Source organism: Bactrocera neohumeralis, chromosome 5 (assembly GCF_024586455.1).
Source record: "Bactrocera neohumeralis isolate Rockhampton chromosome 5, APGP_CSIRO_Bneo_wtdbg2-racon-allhic-juicebox.fasta_v2, whole genome shotgun sequence".
In the NCBI taxonomy this organism is placed as follows: Eukaryota; Metazoa; Arthropoda; class Insecta; order Diptera; family Tephritidae; genus Bactrocera; species Bactrocera neohumeralis.
In genome coordinates, this window is record NC_065922.1 from 17,272,500 (window position 1) to 17,295,121 (window position 22,622).

The 22,622-nt window shown below is 32.9% G+C and overlaps 1 protein-coding gene across 1 annotated transcript in view; it reads left to right on the forward strand.

Moving 5' to 3' along the window:
* Nucleotides 1–10,928, forward strand: part of LOC126760679 (probable WRKY transcription factor protein 1) — a 132,258-nt gene extending 121,330 nt beyond the window's left edge. Inside the window, exon 5 of the mRNA XM_050476513.1 lies at nucleotides 8,558–10,928. Coding sequence (XP_050332470.1) covers nucleotides 8,558–10,461 — 1,904 coding nt within the window. The 3' untranslated portion in view covers nucleotides 10,462–10,928. The remainder of the gene's footprint in view (nucleotides 1–8,557) is intronic.
* Nucleotides 10,929–22,622: the final 11,694 nt, after the last annotated feature.

Consider the following 22,622-nt stretch of genomic DNA (forward strand, 5'->3'; position numbering starts at 1 on the left):
ATGCAAATACATACATGAATAACACACACACATATATACATACTTATATATATACATATATACGTAGGTATATGTGTCTATGCCAGTTATTGTTGCCCACCGCTTGGCGATGATGTAATTAAATATAAATTAGCATAAATATGCAGCGCGTGCTGCGCTTATTGTTGCTGTTACTATTGTTGTTGCGTTATTAGCTTTGCTTTGGCGTTGACTTTGCGATTTTTTGCGCCACCCAACGCATTTGCAGCGGATTTTCATTGGATTTTTCTATTTTGCAGTTTTTGGATTTTTTTTTTCTTCGTTTAACTTTGTTCATTAGTTACCAAGGTGTTAGGTAATATATTTACAAGTAATTTAAAAATATTTATTTTAGTAATCGTAGTATAAGTGTTTGAGTACAGCGCAATTAGTAACTCAAGAGTTGTGATTAGCTGATTATTGCAGTCAAGATGAATTGCAAAATTTTATGGCAAATATGTTTATTTTTGCTAAAAAAAATATTATTTAAGGTAAATAGAATTTAAAAAAAAAATATTTTGAAATAAAAAAAGTTTATATATAAAAAATATAAAATATTAATATAAAAAATAACACAAAATAGTTTATACATATATAAAAAATTGTATACAAAATTATAATTTTTTTATATAAAAAAATTTATAAAATTAATTTTTTTTAAATTTATATATAAATATTTTTCATATATACAATTTTTTTACATACATTTTTTTCTTAATTTTTTTTTATAAATTTATAAATAATTTTTTTTTTATTGACTACTAATAAAATAATATTTTTTCTTCATTAGATTTTTTTTATATTGATTTTCCCATGTCCTCAAAATATATTTATAAAAAACGAAAATCATTTTGAAAAAATTTTACTTAAAAAATTAATAAATTAAATATTAAAAAAACCTTAATTTTATTAAAAAATACTATTATATCTTGTGAATATTAAATCACTTCTTAAACATACATATTTCAATGGAGAAAATTGAAAAATTATACTATCTTCTCTAAGTTTTTCATTAATTTCATTATCAAAAATAAAAATTAAGTAAAACAAATTAGTATACTAATTATTTTAAATTAGATTAAAATTTTTAAATTTATATTTAAAAAATATATATTAAATATCAGTAAATTAATACTCTAAAAAATATTTAATTTTAATAAAAAGATAATATTAATTAATTATTAATATTAAAAAATGTTTAATAAATTTCAGTACTTCAGTAAAGAAAATTAGAAAATTATACTATGACTTTGCAAAATATGTAATTAATTTAATTATTAAAATAAAAATAAAATTAAGTGAAAAAATTAATACATTAGTCATTATAATTTAAAAATTTTTTAAATATATATTTTAATATTATAAAAAATTTCTAAGTACTGCGAAATAATTAACGTTTTCTAGAAACAATAAATTATATTGAAAACTAAATTTTTTCAAACAAAAATATCTAAACAAATTTAAAATTAAAATAATTAATTATTTAATATGAAATTTAAAATTTTGTTATAAAAAAATATCCTTATATGGAAAATATTAGGTGAAATATATTTCAATAGAGAAAATTAGAATATTTTATGGAATTTTTAAAATTTCGAATTTATTCAATCATTAAAAAAAATACGTGAAATCAATTAATTTTTTTTATTTAAATTTTTTTTTAAATAATTCTATTTTTACAAAGAGCTCTATGTTAATATAAAATAATTAAAGTTTTCCGGAAACAATAAATTATATTTAAAAGTGAAATTTCCAAAAAAAAAAATAATTTTAAGTATTAATTATTTAAAATTAAAATTAAAAGTTATTTTATAAAAAGAAAATCTTTTTATGAACATTACTAGGTTAAAATGATGAACTAATGTAATTTATATTTTTTTTTTTGTTTTTGACGTGCTATTATTTCATTAAATTAATCAATGAAATTGTTAAAGTACAAACGGAGTAAATGTGCGAACTATTCACAAAGTGCCGAAGAAAATAAGAAAAGTCATTTAGGGTTATATTTTCAAACAACAAATAATTCAAATTTAAATTTTTTTTGTTTGTTTTTGAAAATTTGATACCCAAAAATTATAATTTTATTGCTTTGAATAATATTATTAAGCATTGAAAATGTTTACCTATTCTTATAAATATTTTGAAAATTACTACATTAAAGAGATTCATAACCTTGCAATTTTCTTAAAATATTTTCCAAAACTATTGCTAAACCCTCAGTCCAACGCAACCAAATTCAAGCAGTAAATAAGTCACAAGCAAAAAGCTAGAAATATGACAGCTTATAAAAAATCTTGCCTCGTCATGTTTTCTGGCGATAAGGCAGTGACAAAAACGCATGGAAAAAATTCCATTAACTCCAGCAACATTTATGTGCTTGCACGTTCCTCCAGTCGCTGTGACGCGCAGCATTAATTATGTATAAACAATAAAATTTTTATAGAAGCTCTTTATTAATAGTTGTCTCGTACGCAGAATTATAATTACAGCATAATAAACACACACGCACACACAAGAAAATATTTTACTACAGAAAACTTTCGGTTTCTATTGCAAACGACACAGTGCTCATCCTCCAGCATAAAGCACCGCGAACATGACGATGGTCAGCATGAAAATGTCAACAGCACGCCATTAAATGCGCAGCTGGAGTACTGATATGTACACAGTAAAGCATGAATAAACACATATGCACACAAATATATGTACATACATACACATATTTATAATTACACACAAGCACTTGGTGGGCTAATAGCGGCGCCGCCAGATGCTCGCTAATTGCTGCAAACACTTTAAACAAAAACAAAAATATGATAATAAAAATAATAATCACAAATTGAGTTACGAACATTTTTCCTCATATCCCCGGACAGACATGTGAATTATATAATATTAAATTTATTATTATTATTTATATTAATATTCGCCACTCAGCTGCGGCGGCCAATTTACGTGACAATCAAGTGAAGTTTGTTTAACCACTTACAATTTGTTGCTATTGTTGTTGTTTTAGCCGCAATTATGTGGTATTATATTTTTCATGTCTCGTTTTAACTCTGCTGCTTCTTCTTCTTCTAACATTTTTTCTGCGTTTATGCGCCATAAATATTTTTTGTGTCATTATTTGTAAGCGCGTGCAACAAAAATAAATGCGAATAGAATATATTTTATATTTGCTAAGTCTTACCTGCTTGTGTACCAACCACAACTCAACAACGAAACACAATTAAAGCTAAGGTCAGTTTCGAATGTCTATATTTGGATAAAAAAAAATATATTTAATGTGCACGAAAGTGTCGGCTTATTTGCTAGTGACCATAAATGAAGAATTGCACGCATAGACACATACATATGTATATATGTAGATATGTATATGAAGAAACATACATGCACCAGTACATACAAGTATACCAATTTATACATAAATATGTACATATGTATATACATATATGTATGTATGTACATACATATGTATTGTATATGTATAGAATTGATAAAATTTCAATTTTATCACATATTTAGTGAAATTTATGTATTTTAGATGTTGATTTAAAACATAAGAGTGTGATTTATGTCAAACAAGTTGTTTGGAAGATAATATCGTACTAGTTCGAAACTAGCTACAAACGGACCAGTCTGTAACTAATGTAATTAAATATTATTAAACTTGTTTCATAGAGTTTGTAGAAAATAATGGTGAACTAGCTCGATACTAGTTACATAAGGACCAGTCTCTAACTAACATTATTTCAATCGCATAATTGCGTTGAAATGTAATTAAATATTATTAAACATATTTCATATAGTTTGTAGGTACAAAAGTTTAACCAGCCCGAAACTAGTTACATATGGACCAGTCTGTAACTAATAATTTTTTAATTCCATAATTGCTTTAAAATGTAATTAAATATAATTTCAAATAGTTTCCAAAAAACAACCAGTTAGCCACTGGTTTCAAAATAACTAGTTCCGATTGTACTAGTTGCAGCTTAGTACAAAAAATATTAAAGTTTTAATATTTTTGCATAACACGTTTACTTCTGATATATGTATGTATGTATATTGATTTGACTGGTTGCAAAAACACTAGTTTGACACTAGTTCATAAACGTAGCTATTTAAATTTAAATAAAAAGTAAAAGGGTATAATTTTTCTGCAATTTAAGTTAGGTCTCTTATAAATTTTTAATAAAAAAATGAAAACGAGTGCGGAGCCCACAGCTAGAATTATGCAGCCTTTGCACCTTAATACCAATATGTAAATGGGTGCACACAATTGACGTAATAGCATACGCAAATTATTATCATAAGCGCAAATACTTCCTCAAAATGCTAAGCACGTTGCTCAGGTTGTTGTAGTTAACACACTTACATACATACATACATACATACAATGCTTGCAAGTGATTTCTTTAAGCAAGATTTATCTTGAATTGTTTTATTCATGTTTTTAGGCGTGCCGAGTTTGTTAATTTCATTTTCGCTGATTTTATATTTTTTTAATTTTTTTGCAATTTATTTTTTTATTTTTGTGATTTTTAAATTTTTAAGTATTTTTAATTTTTATTAATTATTTTATCCATTTTTTGAATTATTTGTATTTTTTTTTTAAATTTTTATTTTTATATTTTTTTAATTTCTATTTATTTAAAAAAAAACATATTTTTGTAATTTGTTTTTATTATTTGTTTTATTATGTTTTTTTTTTATTTTATTTAAATATTTTTTTATATTTTTTTTCTTTTGTTTGCTTAAGTTTTAAGTTTTTGCTAAAAAATTTCAGTTCACGTACGCAGCGCCTTAACGCGCAAACAAACTTCACAGGCACACAAGCACTAGTATCTCGAGTCAACAGCAATAACTACGAAAGCAAACAAGCATATAAACAGATATAAAGTAATACACACATACACACATACTCAAATAACTTAAACGTTGAAAATATATTCCACTACACGCAAAAGTAAGTTGACTTTTCGGCCATAAATTAAGCACGACAGTGTTTGAACAACGCGTCCTTGGCAAGTGTCAAGCTCAGCAGCGGCAGCGGCAGCGGCTGTGACAAATGGCTAAGCAAGCGTTGGATTTTGGGTGGAAGTTAAGGCGCTGCTGATCATACTGCGCACATATTAATGAACATATATGGCACGGTTTAAGAACTATATCTATAATATAATATCTATGTGTGTTTGGACATACATATGTATAGGCAATGACAAATGTATGTATGTGTGTATGTGATAAGCAAATTTGTATATAAAGCACACTCTTTGCCGGCATTAATTTCTCGATTATTCGTCTTTGTGAATGATTGAGGCACTAGTTCAATAAACTGCAAAATTGTCTAAGCTGTTACGCCCACAAAATTATAATAAAGTTAATATAAAGTTCATAAAATGGGTTCAAGTGTTTTAAAGCGCTGTGGTGCTTAAATAAGCAGGTTTATGAATTTTTTGTTTGCTTTAAATAAATTTTAGTTTATGTTTTATGTTATGTTATGTTATGTTATGTTATGTTATGTTATGCTATGTTATGTTATGTTATGTTATGTTATGCTATGTTATGTTGTGTTATGTTATGTTATATGTTATGTTATGTTTGTTATCTTATGTTATTTTATTTTTATTATATTATTTTATTTCTTTTTCATTTTAATTTTATGTTATGTTATGCTTTGCTTTGTTATGTTATGCTATTTATGATAAGTTTTTTTTTTATTTTCATATATTTTTTATTAATTATTATTTTTTGAATACTAAAATTTTTTTCCAATTTACATAAATTTTTGTTTCCTAAAGAGTTAACTTCTTATATAAGGCGTGTCACACATAACCGCCAAATCCGCTCAGCCTTCTTAAAACGCTTCCTTATACGCCCGTAAAAGCACGTGGCCAAAACCACAAAAAAATCATACAACAACAACAAAAAAATATATATTTAGCAAGTAATTTAAATAAATCAAAGCAGACGCACGCATTGTCTTCCGCCCGCAATTGCACACACACCTGATTGCTTACACAAAAACACATATACATAAACATATATGTACATATGTATGTATATGTACAATATATACATATTACTCATTACTTGGCTACGCATTACATTGCTTTGTCACAAAGGCCTAAGGAAATAAAAATACATGAAATTAAAATAAATTTTACTTCCTTTAAATTGCCGCGATATCAGCGCCGTTCCGCATGCAATAAATTATTTATGACATGCGCATATACACACATACATACAAACAAACGTCTGTATGTAAAAACGCACATGCATGAGCGCAGTAAGGCACGCTTGAGCGAGTTGCATTTCCCATTTACATAGTTGAAGCGCTTGGTAGGCACACGTGTGCGTTTGTAAGTATTTGCATAAGCATGCATTTCCATATACTTACTTACTTACTTACTTATGTAAAATGTGTAAGCAACCCCAGTCTGAGGTTACGTATACGCCCGGTCGGTGTCGCGCCAGCATTTGGTTATTCAAATCACTTGCAAGCATCGCGTAAACGCTTGTAAATGAGGAAATACATTTTTTTCACTTGCTTGTGAATTTTTTTTGGGATTATGTGGGCGGGAAGTGGGCAGTTGAGGTAGCAGGAAAAATTTAAAAGTAAGTGAGGAACAGCAATTTTGCATAAGGAAGCAAAGTAAGCAAAAAATGGAGTATTTTAGGGGAGTAAAATGTTTGGTTGCAAAATATTATTGTATATGTAGGTTGTTGTTGTAAATATAATACTTATTTACATAATGCATACAGATATAAATAATATGCACATACATATGTATGTATGTATGTATATCACCTTTTTGGGTGTCAAAATTTTCCTTACACAGAATTTTTGCTATATTAGCACCTGGTATAAGACTAGATGAGCTTCTTTTCTTTTGATTATCAGATAGATTTAAAAATTAAATGTTAACAATTTGTTAAGCCTGAAAAATGTTAAACAAATACTTTACTCAAAATGTTTGTGGAAACCGTAGGGAGCTTTTTACAAAAATTCACATTTTATGTTATCAAAAAACAGTCTGGCAACCCTAAAAAAATTTAAAAAATATATAATACTCAAAATATTTGTGTGAGCCCTTGGGGACTTTTTATAAAAATTCACATTTTATGCAAACAAAAAACAGTCTGGCAACACCTAAAAATATTATAAACATACTTTACTGATTTATTCATGATATTTGTGGGAATCCTATCGATTTTTTTAATAAAAATTCATATTTGGTGCAATCGAAAAACAGTCTGGCAACCCTACACAATTTATAAACATATTTTATTGATTTATTCATAATGTTTGTGGAAACCTTAGGGCACGCTTTTATAAAAATTCACATTTTATGCTATCAACAAACTGTCTGGCAACCCTAAAAAATAAAAAAAAAACAATAATTTGCAGTTACTAGTGAAGTTTTTAATAAAATTTGTGCAAATTTAATGTCTTTGGTAATCATAATATCAGCTAGTCAATGAAATTTGCGTTTTGGGCATGATTTTTTGTTATATTTTGGGTAGTTAAGCTCAAAGAAAATATTAATCGAATTAAATTAATTTTTAAATATATTTTTCCTTCAAATACTCGAAACATTTGGCAACCATAGTGAGGAAAATTTTTTTTATATAATTATTATTTTTGTTTTATTTAAATATTTTTTATTATTTTTATTTTATTTAAATATTTTTTGTTATTCTTATTTAGTTTCATTATAATTTTTACTTCCAATAATAACCAAAATAAACTGCTATTTGATCATAAGACTCAATACTATTTCTTTACTTAGCCAAATGCTATCTGAAATGCGATCGAAATATCTAATTTATTATAGAATTTTAACTGCCAAAATCAGTAGCATAGAAACAAAATTATGCAGAGATGCTAACTAGCGCCAAAAATACAAATTGAGAAGCAAACAAAATCCTGAAAAAATTGTAGAAAAACTATATTGAGCGCAGCACATACTGCCAATAATGAAATTACAATGAAATAAACTATTTGCAAAGCTAATTTGTACAAATAAACATGTGCCCAGCCAAATTGGCTGATTGCCTGCTATTTACTTAAAGGTACAGCAAACACAAAGAAACAACAACAAAATCAATATTTACTTTTCGTTCGAACGCAGCGAAGTGACAACAACAGCTGACACTGTCATAATTTGCGCGGCGAAAGACAAATTTTTATTTGTGTCTCCCACAGAGGGATTAAGTTGAATAGAAGTTCAGATTTTTCGAATATTTTGACTTGAACGCTTTATGATTTATGCCAACAATGTGCACACACGTGTGGGCAAGCGCTTTGTCGTGTCGGCGATTTACTAGCCAACGCGATAAGGCATGTAAAACCAGAAGTGTTAAGCGCGTGATGAGTTTGCTAACAACTTCACGCGCCTATGCCCAAGGACGCGCACGCCAACAAGTTATGCATTTTAATTATTGATTTCCAATATAATGTATATTATTATTCAGCTTAACACTTCACACGATCTTCCACTAATTAACGCACTCTTCCGTTCTTTTGCTCTTACAGACAATTTGTTGGCCGCGCGCCACAATCCAGCGCATCGTAACAGCACCTCGAGCGACGCGGCTGCCAGCGACGACCTCAACTCCAGCTCCAGCAATGAAGATTTGAGCGCCGTCTATGCGGTGATGTCGCAACCGGACAAGAAAACTGGCAACAAGGCACGCAGAAATCGGCAACAGCGCCGCCGCAAGCGTCTCGACGAGCAGAGCGCCGACCAACTTCAAGCCATTCCCATGGATGTCGACGAGGACAGCAAAGAGAATCGACGTCCCGCACCACAGCACGCACATCAGCAACAACAACAACAGCAGCAGCAACAACAATCAACAGCAAAGGCAGCCAGCGTTAATTTGCGTAAGCAATGCACAAAGGCAGCCGCTTTGAAAGCGGTTAATAAACACAACAGCGGCAACAACAGCAGCAACAGCAACGCAAAACCGAATAGCGGCGCACACGCGCTCGCCAATTCAGCATCGAACTCATCGGTATGCAGCGCGCTCTCCTCGGCATCGTCCACATATTCGCTCTCATCCTCGGCCTCGAGCACTTCGTCGGCCGCGAGCTCACCCACCAATTCGGCGAATTGCTCACCCACTGCCTCGCCCACCGCCAGCAAGCGTAATGCAGAGAATTTCCGCAAGATTGCACGCGCACTCGCACCACCGCTGCGCCAGCACACCAAACTAAATATGTCCGAGCACGAGTTGGTGCAACAGTTGCGCCGTTACATCATCGATCCGAATTTGTTGCGCGTCTACGGCTATCCAGTCGAGAGCGCTATACATGAGGGCTGCATCGAGATCTACAAGTGTCTGCCACGCCCCTCCGGCGTACATACACATCACTCGACAACCAAAACGGATGTCGTCAATACAGTGGACGGCTTGCAAGTGCACTATACGTCGAACAGCAGCAGCAGCACGACAACTAATACGGGTTTTAAGGCGCAATGGACGCTCGGCGGTGACAATTCAACCGATTCGGGTCAGGGTTCGGGCGACTCCAGTCCGCCTTCAATGGACTCGGACTCGAGCGAGGCCGGTGAGGATGAACCGGCTACCACCACTGCCTGCTTCACACCCGACGGCAGCTATCAGATATTCTCACAGTACGATCAATCGTTGGAGAAGCAGTGTGTACGTTGTATGCGCACCTTTCACGTCACCGAGACCGGTGAGTACCTCAGTTACGAGAGCTGTACTTTCCACTGGGGTAAACTATATAATCTGTATACCGGCAGCAAGGGTTACACGACACAATACACCTGCTGTGCCGGCACCAAGGATACGGAAGGTTGCTCGCGCAATCCGTTACATGTGTGGACCGGCGCTGTGGTCGGCATTAATGGACCCTATAGCGATTTCGTGCATACACGTGCACGTTGCGATGACAAGCCGACCAAAGTGTATGCGCTCGACTGTGAAATGTCCTTCACGGGGCGTGGGCTCGAAGTCACTAAGGTGACGGTGGTCGGCCACGATGGTCAGCTCGTGTATGAGCATTTCGTACGACCCGAAGTCGAAATTGTCGACTATAATACACGTTTCTCGGGCATCACCGAGAAAGATCTCTGTGCACACTCGAATAAGAACGTCAAAACGCTAGCCGAAGTACAGCGCGATCTGTTGCAGCTGATCGATGCCGAGACCATACTGATCGGTCATGGTTTGGACAATGATTTGCGTGTGCTGCGAATAGTGCATAAAACAATCATCGACACATCGATCGCATTCCCGCATTCGAGTGGTTTCCCCTATCGGCGCGCGCTCAAGAACCTGACGAAGGCGTGTCTCAATCGCGACATACAGTGCAGCGATGCGGGCCACAGCAGTTTTGAGGATTCGCGCGCATGCCTGGAGTTGATGCTGTGGAAAGTGCGCAAGGAAATGCGACCGACGGCGTATTGAGCGGCAAGCGAGCGAATATTGAATATATATATATATATGTGTGTGTGTGGGGCGGGTAAATGTGAAACAGTGGGCTGTTTCGCAATGTGTGATTGTGTTTGAGTGTGAGTGAGTGTGTGTCTGCGATTTTTTATACATACATATACATATTGTATATTGTGTTCGTGTGCGTATATTGTAACTTTTGCTGGTTAAACTTGTAAATGAAAATGTTGTTGTTTTATTTTTTAATTTACAAGCTCTCGTTTCATTTCTTACTAATTAATCAGGCATACAAATACACTTACATACATACATGCAATTATACATATGTTATAATATATGTTGTCAAGTTTAAAACTTGCTTGCGGGTCCAAACGCCGTTACGCCCGCGTGAATTAATTCAAAACCGTACCAGAAGAAAGTGGAAAATCTCTTTATTATTCAAAAGCTGCTGATGTTCACATTACAAAAATGGAGCGGAATTTTTTTAAAAAATGTACTGATTTATTGCTGTGATTTTTTGCACTAGCGCGCGCTGTTCTCATTTATAACTTTCAGTTCACCACCTTCGTAAATTCAAATGAATCATGATGAGTGAAATCGAAAAAGTTCAAGAAACAAAAATTATGTTAAATATACGAAATATAGACAAAAGTGAAATGGATTCAACTTTTTAACAAATTTTAAATTTTTTTAAATGATTTTATTTCAAAAAATTTTCAATATTTTTATCAAATGACTTTTTTCAAAATATATTTTTTTTTAATAAAATTTTTTTAATTTCTCAATATATTTTTTTATTTTCAAGAAATTTTCAAAAGTTTTTTAATATTACTTAACAAATTTTTTTAAAAATTATTATGGTTTTCAAACATTTGAAAAAGTGTAACTTTCGAAAATTTCAAAAATTTTCTAAATACCTACAGTTTTTTCAAAAACTTTTCAAAATAATTTTTTTATAAAGATTTTTCAAAATATTTTTTTTTTATTTATTTTGCTTTTATTATCGCAAAGTATTTTTTGTTACAAACATGTTCAAATTCGAAAAAACAATCTTAACAAAAGTTTTTAAAAATTAATATTGCTTTCAAACGTTCGAAAAAGTGTAAATAATGTTATTCTTGTTCGAAATTTAAAACTATTTGTTTTCAAAAAATTTATAAAATTTTTTTAAATTTTCCAAAAAAAATTTAAAGAAATATTTCGAAAATTTTGGAAATTGAATTTTTTGCAAAAAAATGTTTTGAGAAATTAAAAAAATATTTTTTTTTTCAAAAAATCTTGAAAAAGTTTAAAATAGTTTTTTACGAAGATTTTAAGAGTTGTTAAATTTTTCTAAAGTTGAGAATATAATTCTAATAAAATTCTTAATTTTAAATAATATGTTTTCGAATTACTTGTTTTTTTTTAATTTTTTTAATACAATAAAGTCATAGAATTTTTTTCTTTTTTTTTTCAAAGTACTTTTTATATTTTTTTCGGAATTATTTTATTTAGTTTTCATCATTTTTTAAATTATCAGCAATAATTTAATTATTACGTTGTTTTTTAAATATTTTTTTATATTTTTTCAATTTTTTTCCTAATGGTTTTTAATTTTATTTTGAAATTTTTCTTCATTTATTTTTTTAATTTTTTGAAATAAAGTTTTTTTTGTAAAAATTGTGTAAGATTTTTTGTAAAATTTCACTCCAATTTTGCCAAAATACAATTATTGTCAATACAAATGTACAACAGACAAAAATATATCGATTTGCAACAACATTCATAAGGAACCATACGAATATTATTTTATGTATTTGCATTTCATACATTTTTTTTTACAAAACGTACACACAAACACATACATAAACACATGTAAATGCTACGCTAAAGAATGTAGTTAAAATTTTACATTGTTATTATACATTTTTAACATTGTTAAAATACGTACGATTCAACATTTGACTTTTTAGTTCATTAATTTACAATTAATTTTCCATGATAACATGTTATTTTTTATTTATTGACGATTACATCATTCATTTACGATTAGACAAAAAATTATAAAAAAATAAAAATTAAATTTTAAATCAAAAATTAAATTTCAAATGAAAAATTTTATTAAAAAGCAAATAAAATTTAAATAAAAAAAAAAATAATTAAAAAAATTAATTAAAATTAAAAAAACTAAATTTAAAAAATTAATTTAATTAAGAAAAAAATTAAAGTAGAACAAAAGAAATACCCAAAAACTAAAACATACCTAAAAGCACAAAAAAAATATTTTTTTTAAATTGTTTGTAAGGTGGTAACACATACATATGTACGTTGACCTCCCACCATTTCATGCAAGTTTAGTTTAGTGATTTTTTTGTAATTGTAATTGTAAGTTTACTACGATAGCGAGAATATATAAAAATATATCATTTTGTAAAAGGAAAAGCAAGAAATATAAGCTGTAATTTTTTTGTAGCATTATTGAGAAAAATATTTTTTTTAATATTAAAATTTTGCATTCAAAGGCAACACTGGCAGCCAAAAAGGGTTGGCAAAAAAGCAATGGAGAAAAAAACAATATTTTGTACAAAAATGTTGCGCTGTTTATTATATTTAAACAAACATGCATACATATGTATGTAAGTAGAAGGAAAAAAGAAAAATTGAAGTAAGAAAAATCAAAGTAAAAAAAACAAAAATAAAAATATATATGTAAATGCGGGGTGAAAATCAAACCGTTTGTAAAAAGATGTTCCTAGTTTTTAAAAAATTATACCACATATACATACATACATGAACACACACACACATATGTAGCACAAGCTGAGCATAAAAGGTTGTTAATTTTTCTTACGAAGCGAGAAAAACGCAAAAGCAGCGAAAGCAAATCTTACTTTAACAAACGTATGTACATATATGAAAAGCAAGGCAAAGCAAAGCAATGTTGTTATTGTTGCTTTTATGTAAGTTTTTCTGTATTTTTTACTCCATTATGATTAACAAAAAAATTTTTCACACCTTTTTGTATGGCGCACATTTTCAAAGTGTCTACTTTTCTATGAAGAAAACGTAAACAACAACAACAGCAAAATGCAAAAACAACAAAAATACAAAATAGACAACAAATCAATTATCAGCAAAACTTAAGCCTTGAAAAGCAAAATGGTAACAAAATGCAAAAACAAAAATTCAAAAAAAAAAACTAAAACCTAACGAACATAAAATGTCGTTCAACACTTTTGTTGAGATATTTTATGGCTGCTAAAAAATAAAGCTCGATTTATTTTTTACGATAATTTGAAACAAAAACAAAACTATCTTTTCATTTTCACATGCCACGTGCATGCAGATGCAGTGGTATGAGTGGTGGTGGGAGGGGGAAGTGATCAGACTACGAAGAGGAACCGTTATCAGAATCGGTAAGTATGCGGATAAATTATAGAATGGACCAAATATGTCAAGAACTTCTAAAGTGAATGATAGACGATATCTTTTCTGACCAGTTTTAATCTCAAAGGGGTTTGATTATAACGGATGATCCAAGTAAATGTACTTTTTTCAATAGCCACGACAGATCACGCGTGTGTCGTGCCAAGCTGTCATGTTATTTTTGTTCACTAATGTTTGGCATTTCAAATTATTCAAACACGACGGCGAAGAACTGATAAGGAGCATGCATCAGCTTCTTTGTAAAATATGGTAGGACGAAAGCATGCCCAACGATTGGAATTTAAGTGTGCTATGCCCAATCCATAAGAAAGGTGACCCCACAATCTGCGCCAACTACCGTGGGATTAGTCTCCTCAACATCGCAAATTGGTTCTATCGAGTGTACGGTATGAAAGATTAAAGCTCATCGTCAACAAACTGATTGGACCTTATCAGTGTGGCTTCAGACCTGGAAAATCAACAACCGACCAGATATTCACCATGCGCAAAATCTTGGAAAAGACCCGTGAAAGAAGAATCGACACACATCACCTCTTCGTCGATTTCAAAGCTGCTTTCGACAGCACGAAAAGGAGCTGCCTTTATGCCGCGATGTCTGAATTTGGTATCCCCGCAAAACTGATATGGCTGTGTAAACTGACGTTACAAAAGCTCCGTCAGAATCGGGAATCCGAGTAAGAGGTTTCAGACAAGGCGATTCCCTATCGTGTGACTTTTTCAACCTGCTTCTGGCGAAAAAGTTCGAGCTGCAGAACGTACCATCTTTAATCATCGTCCTTAACACCCGCGGTTAGTTCTGCTTTGAAAACTGGACAAGGAAGCAAAACAAATGGGTCTGGCAGTGAACGAGGGCAAAACGAAATATCTCCTGTCATCAAGCAAACAGTCGTCGCACTCGCGACTTGGAACCCACGTCACTGTTGACAGTCATAACTTTGAAGTTGTAGATAATTTCGTCTATCTTGGAACCAGCGTAAACACCACCAACAACGTCAGCCTAGAAATCCAACGCAGGATAACTCTTGCCAACAGGTGCTACTTCGGACTGAGTAGGCAATTGAGAAGCAAAGTCCTCTCTCGACAAACAAAAACCAATCTCTATAAGTCACTCATAATTCCCGTCCTGCTATATGGTGCAGAGGCTTGGACGATGTCAACAACTGATGAGTCGACGTTGCGAGTTTTTGAGAGAAAAGTTCTGCGAAATATTTATGGTCCTTTGCGCGTTGGCCACATTATCGCATTCGATGGAAATGAGCTGTACGAGATATACGACGACATTGACATAGTTCAGCGTTAAAAGACAGCGGCTACGCTGGCTAGGTCATGTTTAAAAATAACCCGCCGGGGGAAGCAGAGGAAGAGGAAGACCTCCACTCCGTTGGAAGGACCAAGTGACCTGCTACGCTTGGAATATCCAATTGGCGCCACATATCGAAAAGAAGAAACGACTGGCGCGCTGTTGTTCGGCTATAATCGCGTAAGCGGTGTCTTTGAAGATTGTTTGGCATTCCATGGAAAGACTTACGCTTGAACAATGTTTACAAATCGTTCAACTTTAATACGAAAATTCGCGTTCTATAAAGACTTCGTTTCAAGCGCTTCGCTCAACTTATGGTCAACATATTCGGCCTATTGATATGGAACGATTTGGCGTATTTTACGTCGAGACCTTAAATTGAAAGCGTACAAAATGCAGCTTATGTAAGAACTGAAGCCGCTTGACCTTCCCAAGCGACATCGCTTCATTTTATGGGCTCTTGAAAAGTTCCAAGAAAATCCGACGTTTTTGAGCCAAAATTTTTCAGCGATGAGGCCCTTTTCAGGCTCATGGGTATGTAAAGAAGCAAAATTACCATAATTAGGACAAAGAGCAATCTGAAGAGATTTAAGAGCTGACATTTCATTCAGAAAAAACAACGGTTTGGTGTGGTTAGTAGGCCAGTGGAATCATCGGTCCATATTTCTTTAAAAATAATGCCGGTGAGAACGCCCGTTATCCCACTTTGATTACCGACTATTTGATGCCTGACCACTTCTTACAGATCGCATTAATCAATGGATTTATTGAGAGAACACTTCAGTTAATAGATAATTTCACGTTTTGGGTCGCACGATTGGCCACCAATACATTGTGATATCACACCATTACACTTTTTCTGTAGGAATATCTAAAGTCTGTACGGAAAATTCCGCTTCGATACAGGCCTTGAAGCCAAACATCACGAATATCATTCGCCAGTTACCAGTCGAAATGCTCGAAAGAGTCATCGAAAATTGCACTCAACGGATGAACCATTCGAGACGTAGCCGCGGACAACATTTCAGATAATCTTCAATTCAATAATGTTCTTTAGAATGGTAGTAACCATTCCCCATTAAATTTGAAGTTTCTGTGTTTTTTCTTGGAAAAAGTAGGGAACCTCGAAATAGATCATCCTTTCCCTAGCTGCTTAAACTTGCAAACAGGTATTTCACAACTTTAAAAATACTATCAGATCAAATTTTTACACAGTTACGAAAACGTTGAAAATATTCCAGAACGATTTTGCAAATCTGCTTTATCACAATAACAGGTATTTGAGTGCCGAAAGCATTCTGAGAAAGTCGAAAAGTCATCGAAAATTTGCTTCTTGCGAGTCGTCCATCTACCTCTACATATTAATGACGTTAACATCAAAAAAGTTAAAATAGTTCACGAAACAGCGCTTGAAAATCTTCGTATTGGCATCAGAGAGATAGCAGAGAATCTTAACATCACATATAGATCGGCTCAAGAAATATAATTAATGCTTTGAGTATAAAGCTTGTCAATCCTAGAATCGTACCAGAAAGACATGAAACTTTTGAAAAAAAAGAGCGTAAGGTAAGGTCATAAAGGAGTTACTTAGGACCTCACATTCACCAAACGCATCATTACTGGTACCAAGGCGTGGTTTTACAAATATGACATCAAAACTGTCCAACAATCCAAAAAAAAGCGCTTCAAACATGTGTCGAAACCGAAAAAATTAAAATTCGATGAAGACGATTCCAGTCGAGGCTTATAGCAAATGTATGAAAAATTGGATTAAGCGTTGGCATGCTTGAAAGGGTTCTGGAGCCTATTTAGAAGACGCTAATCAAGATTTGTATTAAATACGTGAAAATGGAGTTTCTTGTCAGTCCGGCTCAAATTTGGTATATATAATAAAACTTCAAACCCTAAGTGATATTACTAATGAACTGAGGTTATTTAGGGGAGTCTTCATTGACACAGAAATATATTATATGCAGATAGTAACATAGAGCAAAGCCTAACGTTAACTCGTTAAAAGGTGGTATAATTGTCTAGTTATCAGGCTTACATATAACGAAAGCTTTCTACAAGCTTTGCATTGTGCTTTCACCGATTTATAGCTAAATCAATCAAGCCTTTCTCGAAACGAAACCTCTCAGAAACGAAAAAACTCGCTTTATTACTATTCGTTTGCTTATAAAATTGACTTTCGCCTTCCTTTATTGCGACTTCTTTACATATGAAAGTTGATATTTTTCTGAAACGTGCTAATATATAAAGTTATAATTGGCTCTGTCAATTAAGGGGTGTTAATTTCACTTGTGTGAAAATTTCCATACCATATACAATAACTCGAACGAATGCCATAACCTCGAATAAATATTGATTGCTGTCATATAGCAATATTTCACGAACGAAATTCTCGCAGTTCTACTCTACTTACGACATAGTGATACATATCCACGTATATACGAGTATAGTATGTGTGTACGTCATACCAAATGAGGAGGGCACTACGTCGAAAGCGCATGATCGCATTATTTATTGCAACAAGCAATTAACACAATTCACAGGTTGGCGGAACAAAAATATAAACAGAAAATTAAGTGTTAAGAAAAATAAACTATAGACTCAAAATGTTTGTAGGCATTAAAGCTAATGGAAATAGATGCATGCGAAAACCTGGTGAACACAACAACAAATATACAAATAAAAATATTTGTCATATTGATTTTAGTAAAGAGCATTTTGCTGAGCCTGTTTTCTTAAATTTATGGCATTTGTAAAGTTGTGCCAAAGGTTTACTTTTTTATACTTTTGCAACATGTTGCACAGAGTAAAATAGTTTTGTTCATTTAAGGGTTCTTTGCAACGTTTAAAAGTAAACGAGGTAGCTATCAAAGGAGACAGGTTGGAGTATACAAGGTCTGTCGCAAAAGAAACAGGACTGTTAAAAAAAACAACAAAAAATTAATATTTTTCAAATGTTATATTTTTTTTATTCAAATTAGTTTCCTTGTGCTTCGATACAGCGTGTAGCCCGGTCAATTAGCATTTCAAATGAGTGTTTAAGGTCATTTTTCGGAATGCTCTTGAGAATATCGTTCGTCGCCTTTTGGATAGCTGAAATGTTCTGAAACCAGTGTCCTTTCATGGGCAAATGAAGTTTTCCAAATAAGTAAAAATCACAGGGTGCCAGATCAGGTGAGTAGGGTGAGTGATTAATGGTTAATATGGAGTTGTTTGTCAAAAAATCGGTGACAAGCGTCGACCGATGACACGGCGCATTCTCGTGCAACAGGCGCCAGGACCCTGCCTCACGGTATTGTGGTCGAGCACGACGAATGCGTGACAAAAGACGCTTCATAACACCAAGGTAAAACACAGCATTAATCGTTTGGCCAGGTGGGACGAACTCTTGGTGTACAATACCCTCGGTATCGTAAAAACGAATCAGCATTGTCTTTATTTTTGACTTCTGAAGACGACCGACTTATGAACGTCACAGAGGTCTTGGAATCGCTTAAACCACTCATGCACATTACTACGGGATAGGCACTGATCACCATAAACTTTTTTCATCATTTGAAATGTTTCAGTAAACGTTTTCCCAAGTTTAAAACAAAATTTAATATTTTCTCTTTGTTCAAAATGCATTTTACGACCGATGACGAAAAGCTGCTGTCACTTTTTGATCGACAACATCGATTGTAGTTATCCAATTGTCTTAAATTTTTTACGAAATGTCAACAAGAGATCAAGCCTTTAATTTCATATACCCTCTAATAGGTGGCGCCACCAGAAACAGTTATATTTAAAAAGTTCTGTTTCTTTTTCGACAGACCTTGTATATATATGTATATACATATAGTAAACACAGATCATTGTCTTGACATCCTCATATTTCGGTTTAAAATAGACGAAATCGGGCCACTACCACGCTTAATTTTTAAATGGTCCCATTTTAAACTGTGTTAGGTTATTTCCCATAAATCAAGGTATGTAGAGTGGCTGTCTGACAACGCAACTAGACCCTTAGGAGACCCATTGTGAAATCACCGGTACTAAATCCCCTCATTATGTCGTCTCCTCTAGAGTGATGAAGTTTATCGGAACTATACATTATCTGGTTAGCTCCTCTGCTTCACAGTTACCAGGAATGTATGTATGTCCTAGAACACAAGGCATTCTTCCACTATCATTGACGAAACTCTTATATAGATGATTTCAAAGCCGCTTTCCTATATGTATGTTTATAGAAATAGATTCCTAGAGAGAAGAGTCCCACTCGATTATCTTTTTTATGTGAACATCGTATTTTTCGATTTCGACTTATTTTTGGAGTAATAGTACCTCGTGAGCATTAATGCATTTGATAAATATACGTAATTTTTGCAAAAGATTCAGGCTTTTAGGTGGGATTCTAGCATTAGAAAGTTTCATACGTAAAAGATTAACTAAAATGTGTTGACTAGATTCGTATGGTTAAGGCCTTCTGTTGTTTTTCTGATGCCAAAACGACGACTTTGAGATATCGATTCTTTAACTTTTTGTATGTTATCGTCATTAACGTAGGTGGACGAACTCTTCGCATGAGATAAGTGAAAGGAAAAAAAAATTCGGTTTACGCGCAAAGTTTAAGTGAACCGTCCTTCGAATTTGATCATATGATTTGTTCAAGTGTAACCAAATCCTTCTCCACCTGATCTTTCCGCCAGAGTAGAGGTCGTTCTCTTCCTCTATTTTCTTCGGCTGCGTCGAGTATTCTCAGAGCTGAAGTGTTTTCATCCATTCGGACGACATGACTTAGCCAGTGTAGCCGCTGTCTTTTTATTCGCTGAAATATGTCAATGTCGTCGTATATCTCGTACAGCTCATCGTTCACTGATTGTGGTATTCGCCGTTGCCAATGAGTAAAGGTCCATAAATCTTCCACAGAACCTTTCATCATCATTCATGCCTCTGCACCATACAGCAGGACGGGGATGATGAGTGACTTGTAGAGTTTTGTCCTTGTTCTTCCGGAAATATTTCGTCTTACCATCGTTCACTATCAGACCCATTTGCTTCGCTTCCTTATTCAGTCTGGAGAAAGCAGAACCAACGGCACGGTTGTTGAGGCAATGATATCAATATCATCGGCACGCTGATAGACGCTTGTACCTTCTCTATTTAGCTTCGCAGTTCGAATCATTTTCTCCAGGAGTTTATTGAAGAAGACGCACTATAGGGAGTCGCCTTGTCTGAAGCCTCATTTGATATCTAACGGCTCGGTTCTTCCCGATCCTGACGGAGCTTCTGATATTGCTTAACGTCAATTTACACAGCCGTATTAGTCTTGTGTAAAAGTTCGCGCAATTGCGAAAAGTTGACTGAGCGCTATTCACTTGGAAGTGGCCGGAAACCGTTCTTTTACATGTTGCTCAAGCAGCTCACGACTTCCGGTCTTAGGCCAAGTATCCTCTGTGTAGACAAATAACATCGAGGTATATTGAGAAGGCGAAACATCTCTCCCCAGGGTTGTGCACTGAGTTTGGACCCGTTACGTAAAAAACAGCCACATTATATATATATATATTTATATTTATATTATTTTTTCGGTCACATGTAAATCTTTCTACTCTTATCATTCCTACAAGAAAGTGAAAATGCTCGGCTGCAACCGAATTTAGCTCTCCCTACTTGTTGTTTACAAAAAACTTACAAGTGAAAAGGCAAAATGAAAAAAATAAATAAATAAATAATGAAAACAAAAAAGAAAATTAAATTAAATTAAGTGAACACAAATAAAAATTAAAACTTATTCATTAGACTCGCTTAAAAGCCAAAGCAGGAAGTAAGCTCTAGTCTATTTACCTGCCATTTTGGTACATATAGTATTTATTTACCTACTATATATACCCATACCACATACCCAAACATAGTTTTTCGAACTCAAAACACCGAGTGAATCTATTTAATGACTCTTCTACTTTGACATTGTTTAGATAATAAAAAAGACCTTCAAACTTATTTTTATAGTCATCTAAATTAAGACGAATTGAAATTGATTGCAGTAAATGCCAGCACTGCACATATTCACTCACATACAAGCACCACACCACTGTATGTAGATATGTACACCTGTAGATAGCTAAGTACACCGGTGTATTTTATTAGATGAGGGGCAAACACGATAATTGTTGATGTATTAAAGTTAAGTACAATTAAATCTTAGCGAAATATCAAACAACTATTTACATGCTATCTGCCGGCAAAATAGTTATAGATCACGTGTGGTAAGTTGTTTAAGTCGAAAAGAAGACAGTAAGACAGTAAGTTGATTGCTTTCAAAAGCCGAGAGCAATTAATTCTGCTCGATGTACCTGAAATAAATTTTAGTTGCTATCGAAGTGTTTGCACACAACTTAACAGCTGAGTTTTGTAAATGTTGAAATTAATTGTAAATTAAATTATATAATTTTATTGCAATAATATTTATTGGTGGGGGCGCACACTAAAAGTTTTTAATAGTCACGGTCCTTCGTCACCGACTTACAAATAAAAATGAATATGTATTTTTAGAAATACTTGTATATACCATTTAATCATATTTTACTTAGAGTGGTCCGCTTAAGCTACTTGAAACTTTCTCCAGCAAAAAAAATTTTAACAGTGAGTTTGCATAAAATTTTATGTTTCCAAAGGAATCACGATTACGGAGTCGTTTTTGCAATAATGTTTTTGGCAAGTCTACGTCAACACGAAGACAATTATGGGAGTGGCACAAAGCATTCAGTGAAGGTCATAAAGTCATCGAAAACTTGCCTCATCCGAGTCGTTCACTCCAACTCTGTTAAGGACAATAATATCGAAAAAGTTAATGAAACAGTGCTTGAAAATCGTCGTGTTGGCATCAGATAAAAAGCAGAGGATTTCAATATCTCTTATGGATAGACGCAACAAATTTTGTTTAATGCTTTGGGTAGACTCGTACCAAAGGACTTGAATCTTAAAAAAACGACGTCGAGTAGAGATCTCAGAACAGATATTTGATAACGTAGCTGAGAACCCTATATTCATCAAACACATTACTATTGGTATTAAGACGTGGGTTTATGAATATGACACTGAAACCGAAGAAACCAAAATTCACTGAAGGCACTGAAGACCATTCCAGGCGAGGCTTATAACAAGTATATGAAAAATTAGATAAAGCTTTGGTATTTTGAGGGTGATAATAAGTATTTGTATGAAAATAAATGAAAATGTGTCAGTCCGGGTCAAATTTGATCATGTGGTAGTTTACAACGTGTTTGTGCTCCGGCCTTTAATATCAATAAAAACGATAGAAATACATAAAAATATTATTTTCTTTTTTTTTTTTGTTAGTCCGGGTCAAATTTGATTATATGCTAGTTTACAATGTGTTTGTGATCCGGCATCCAATATCAATAAAAACAACAGAAATACATGAAAATATTGTTTTCTT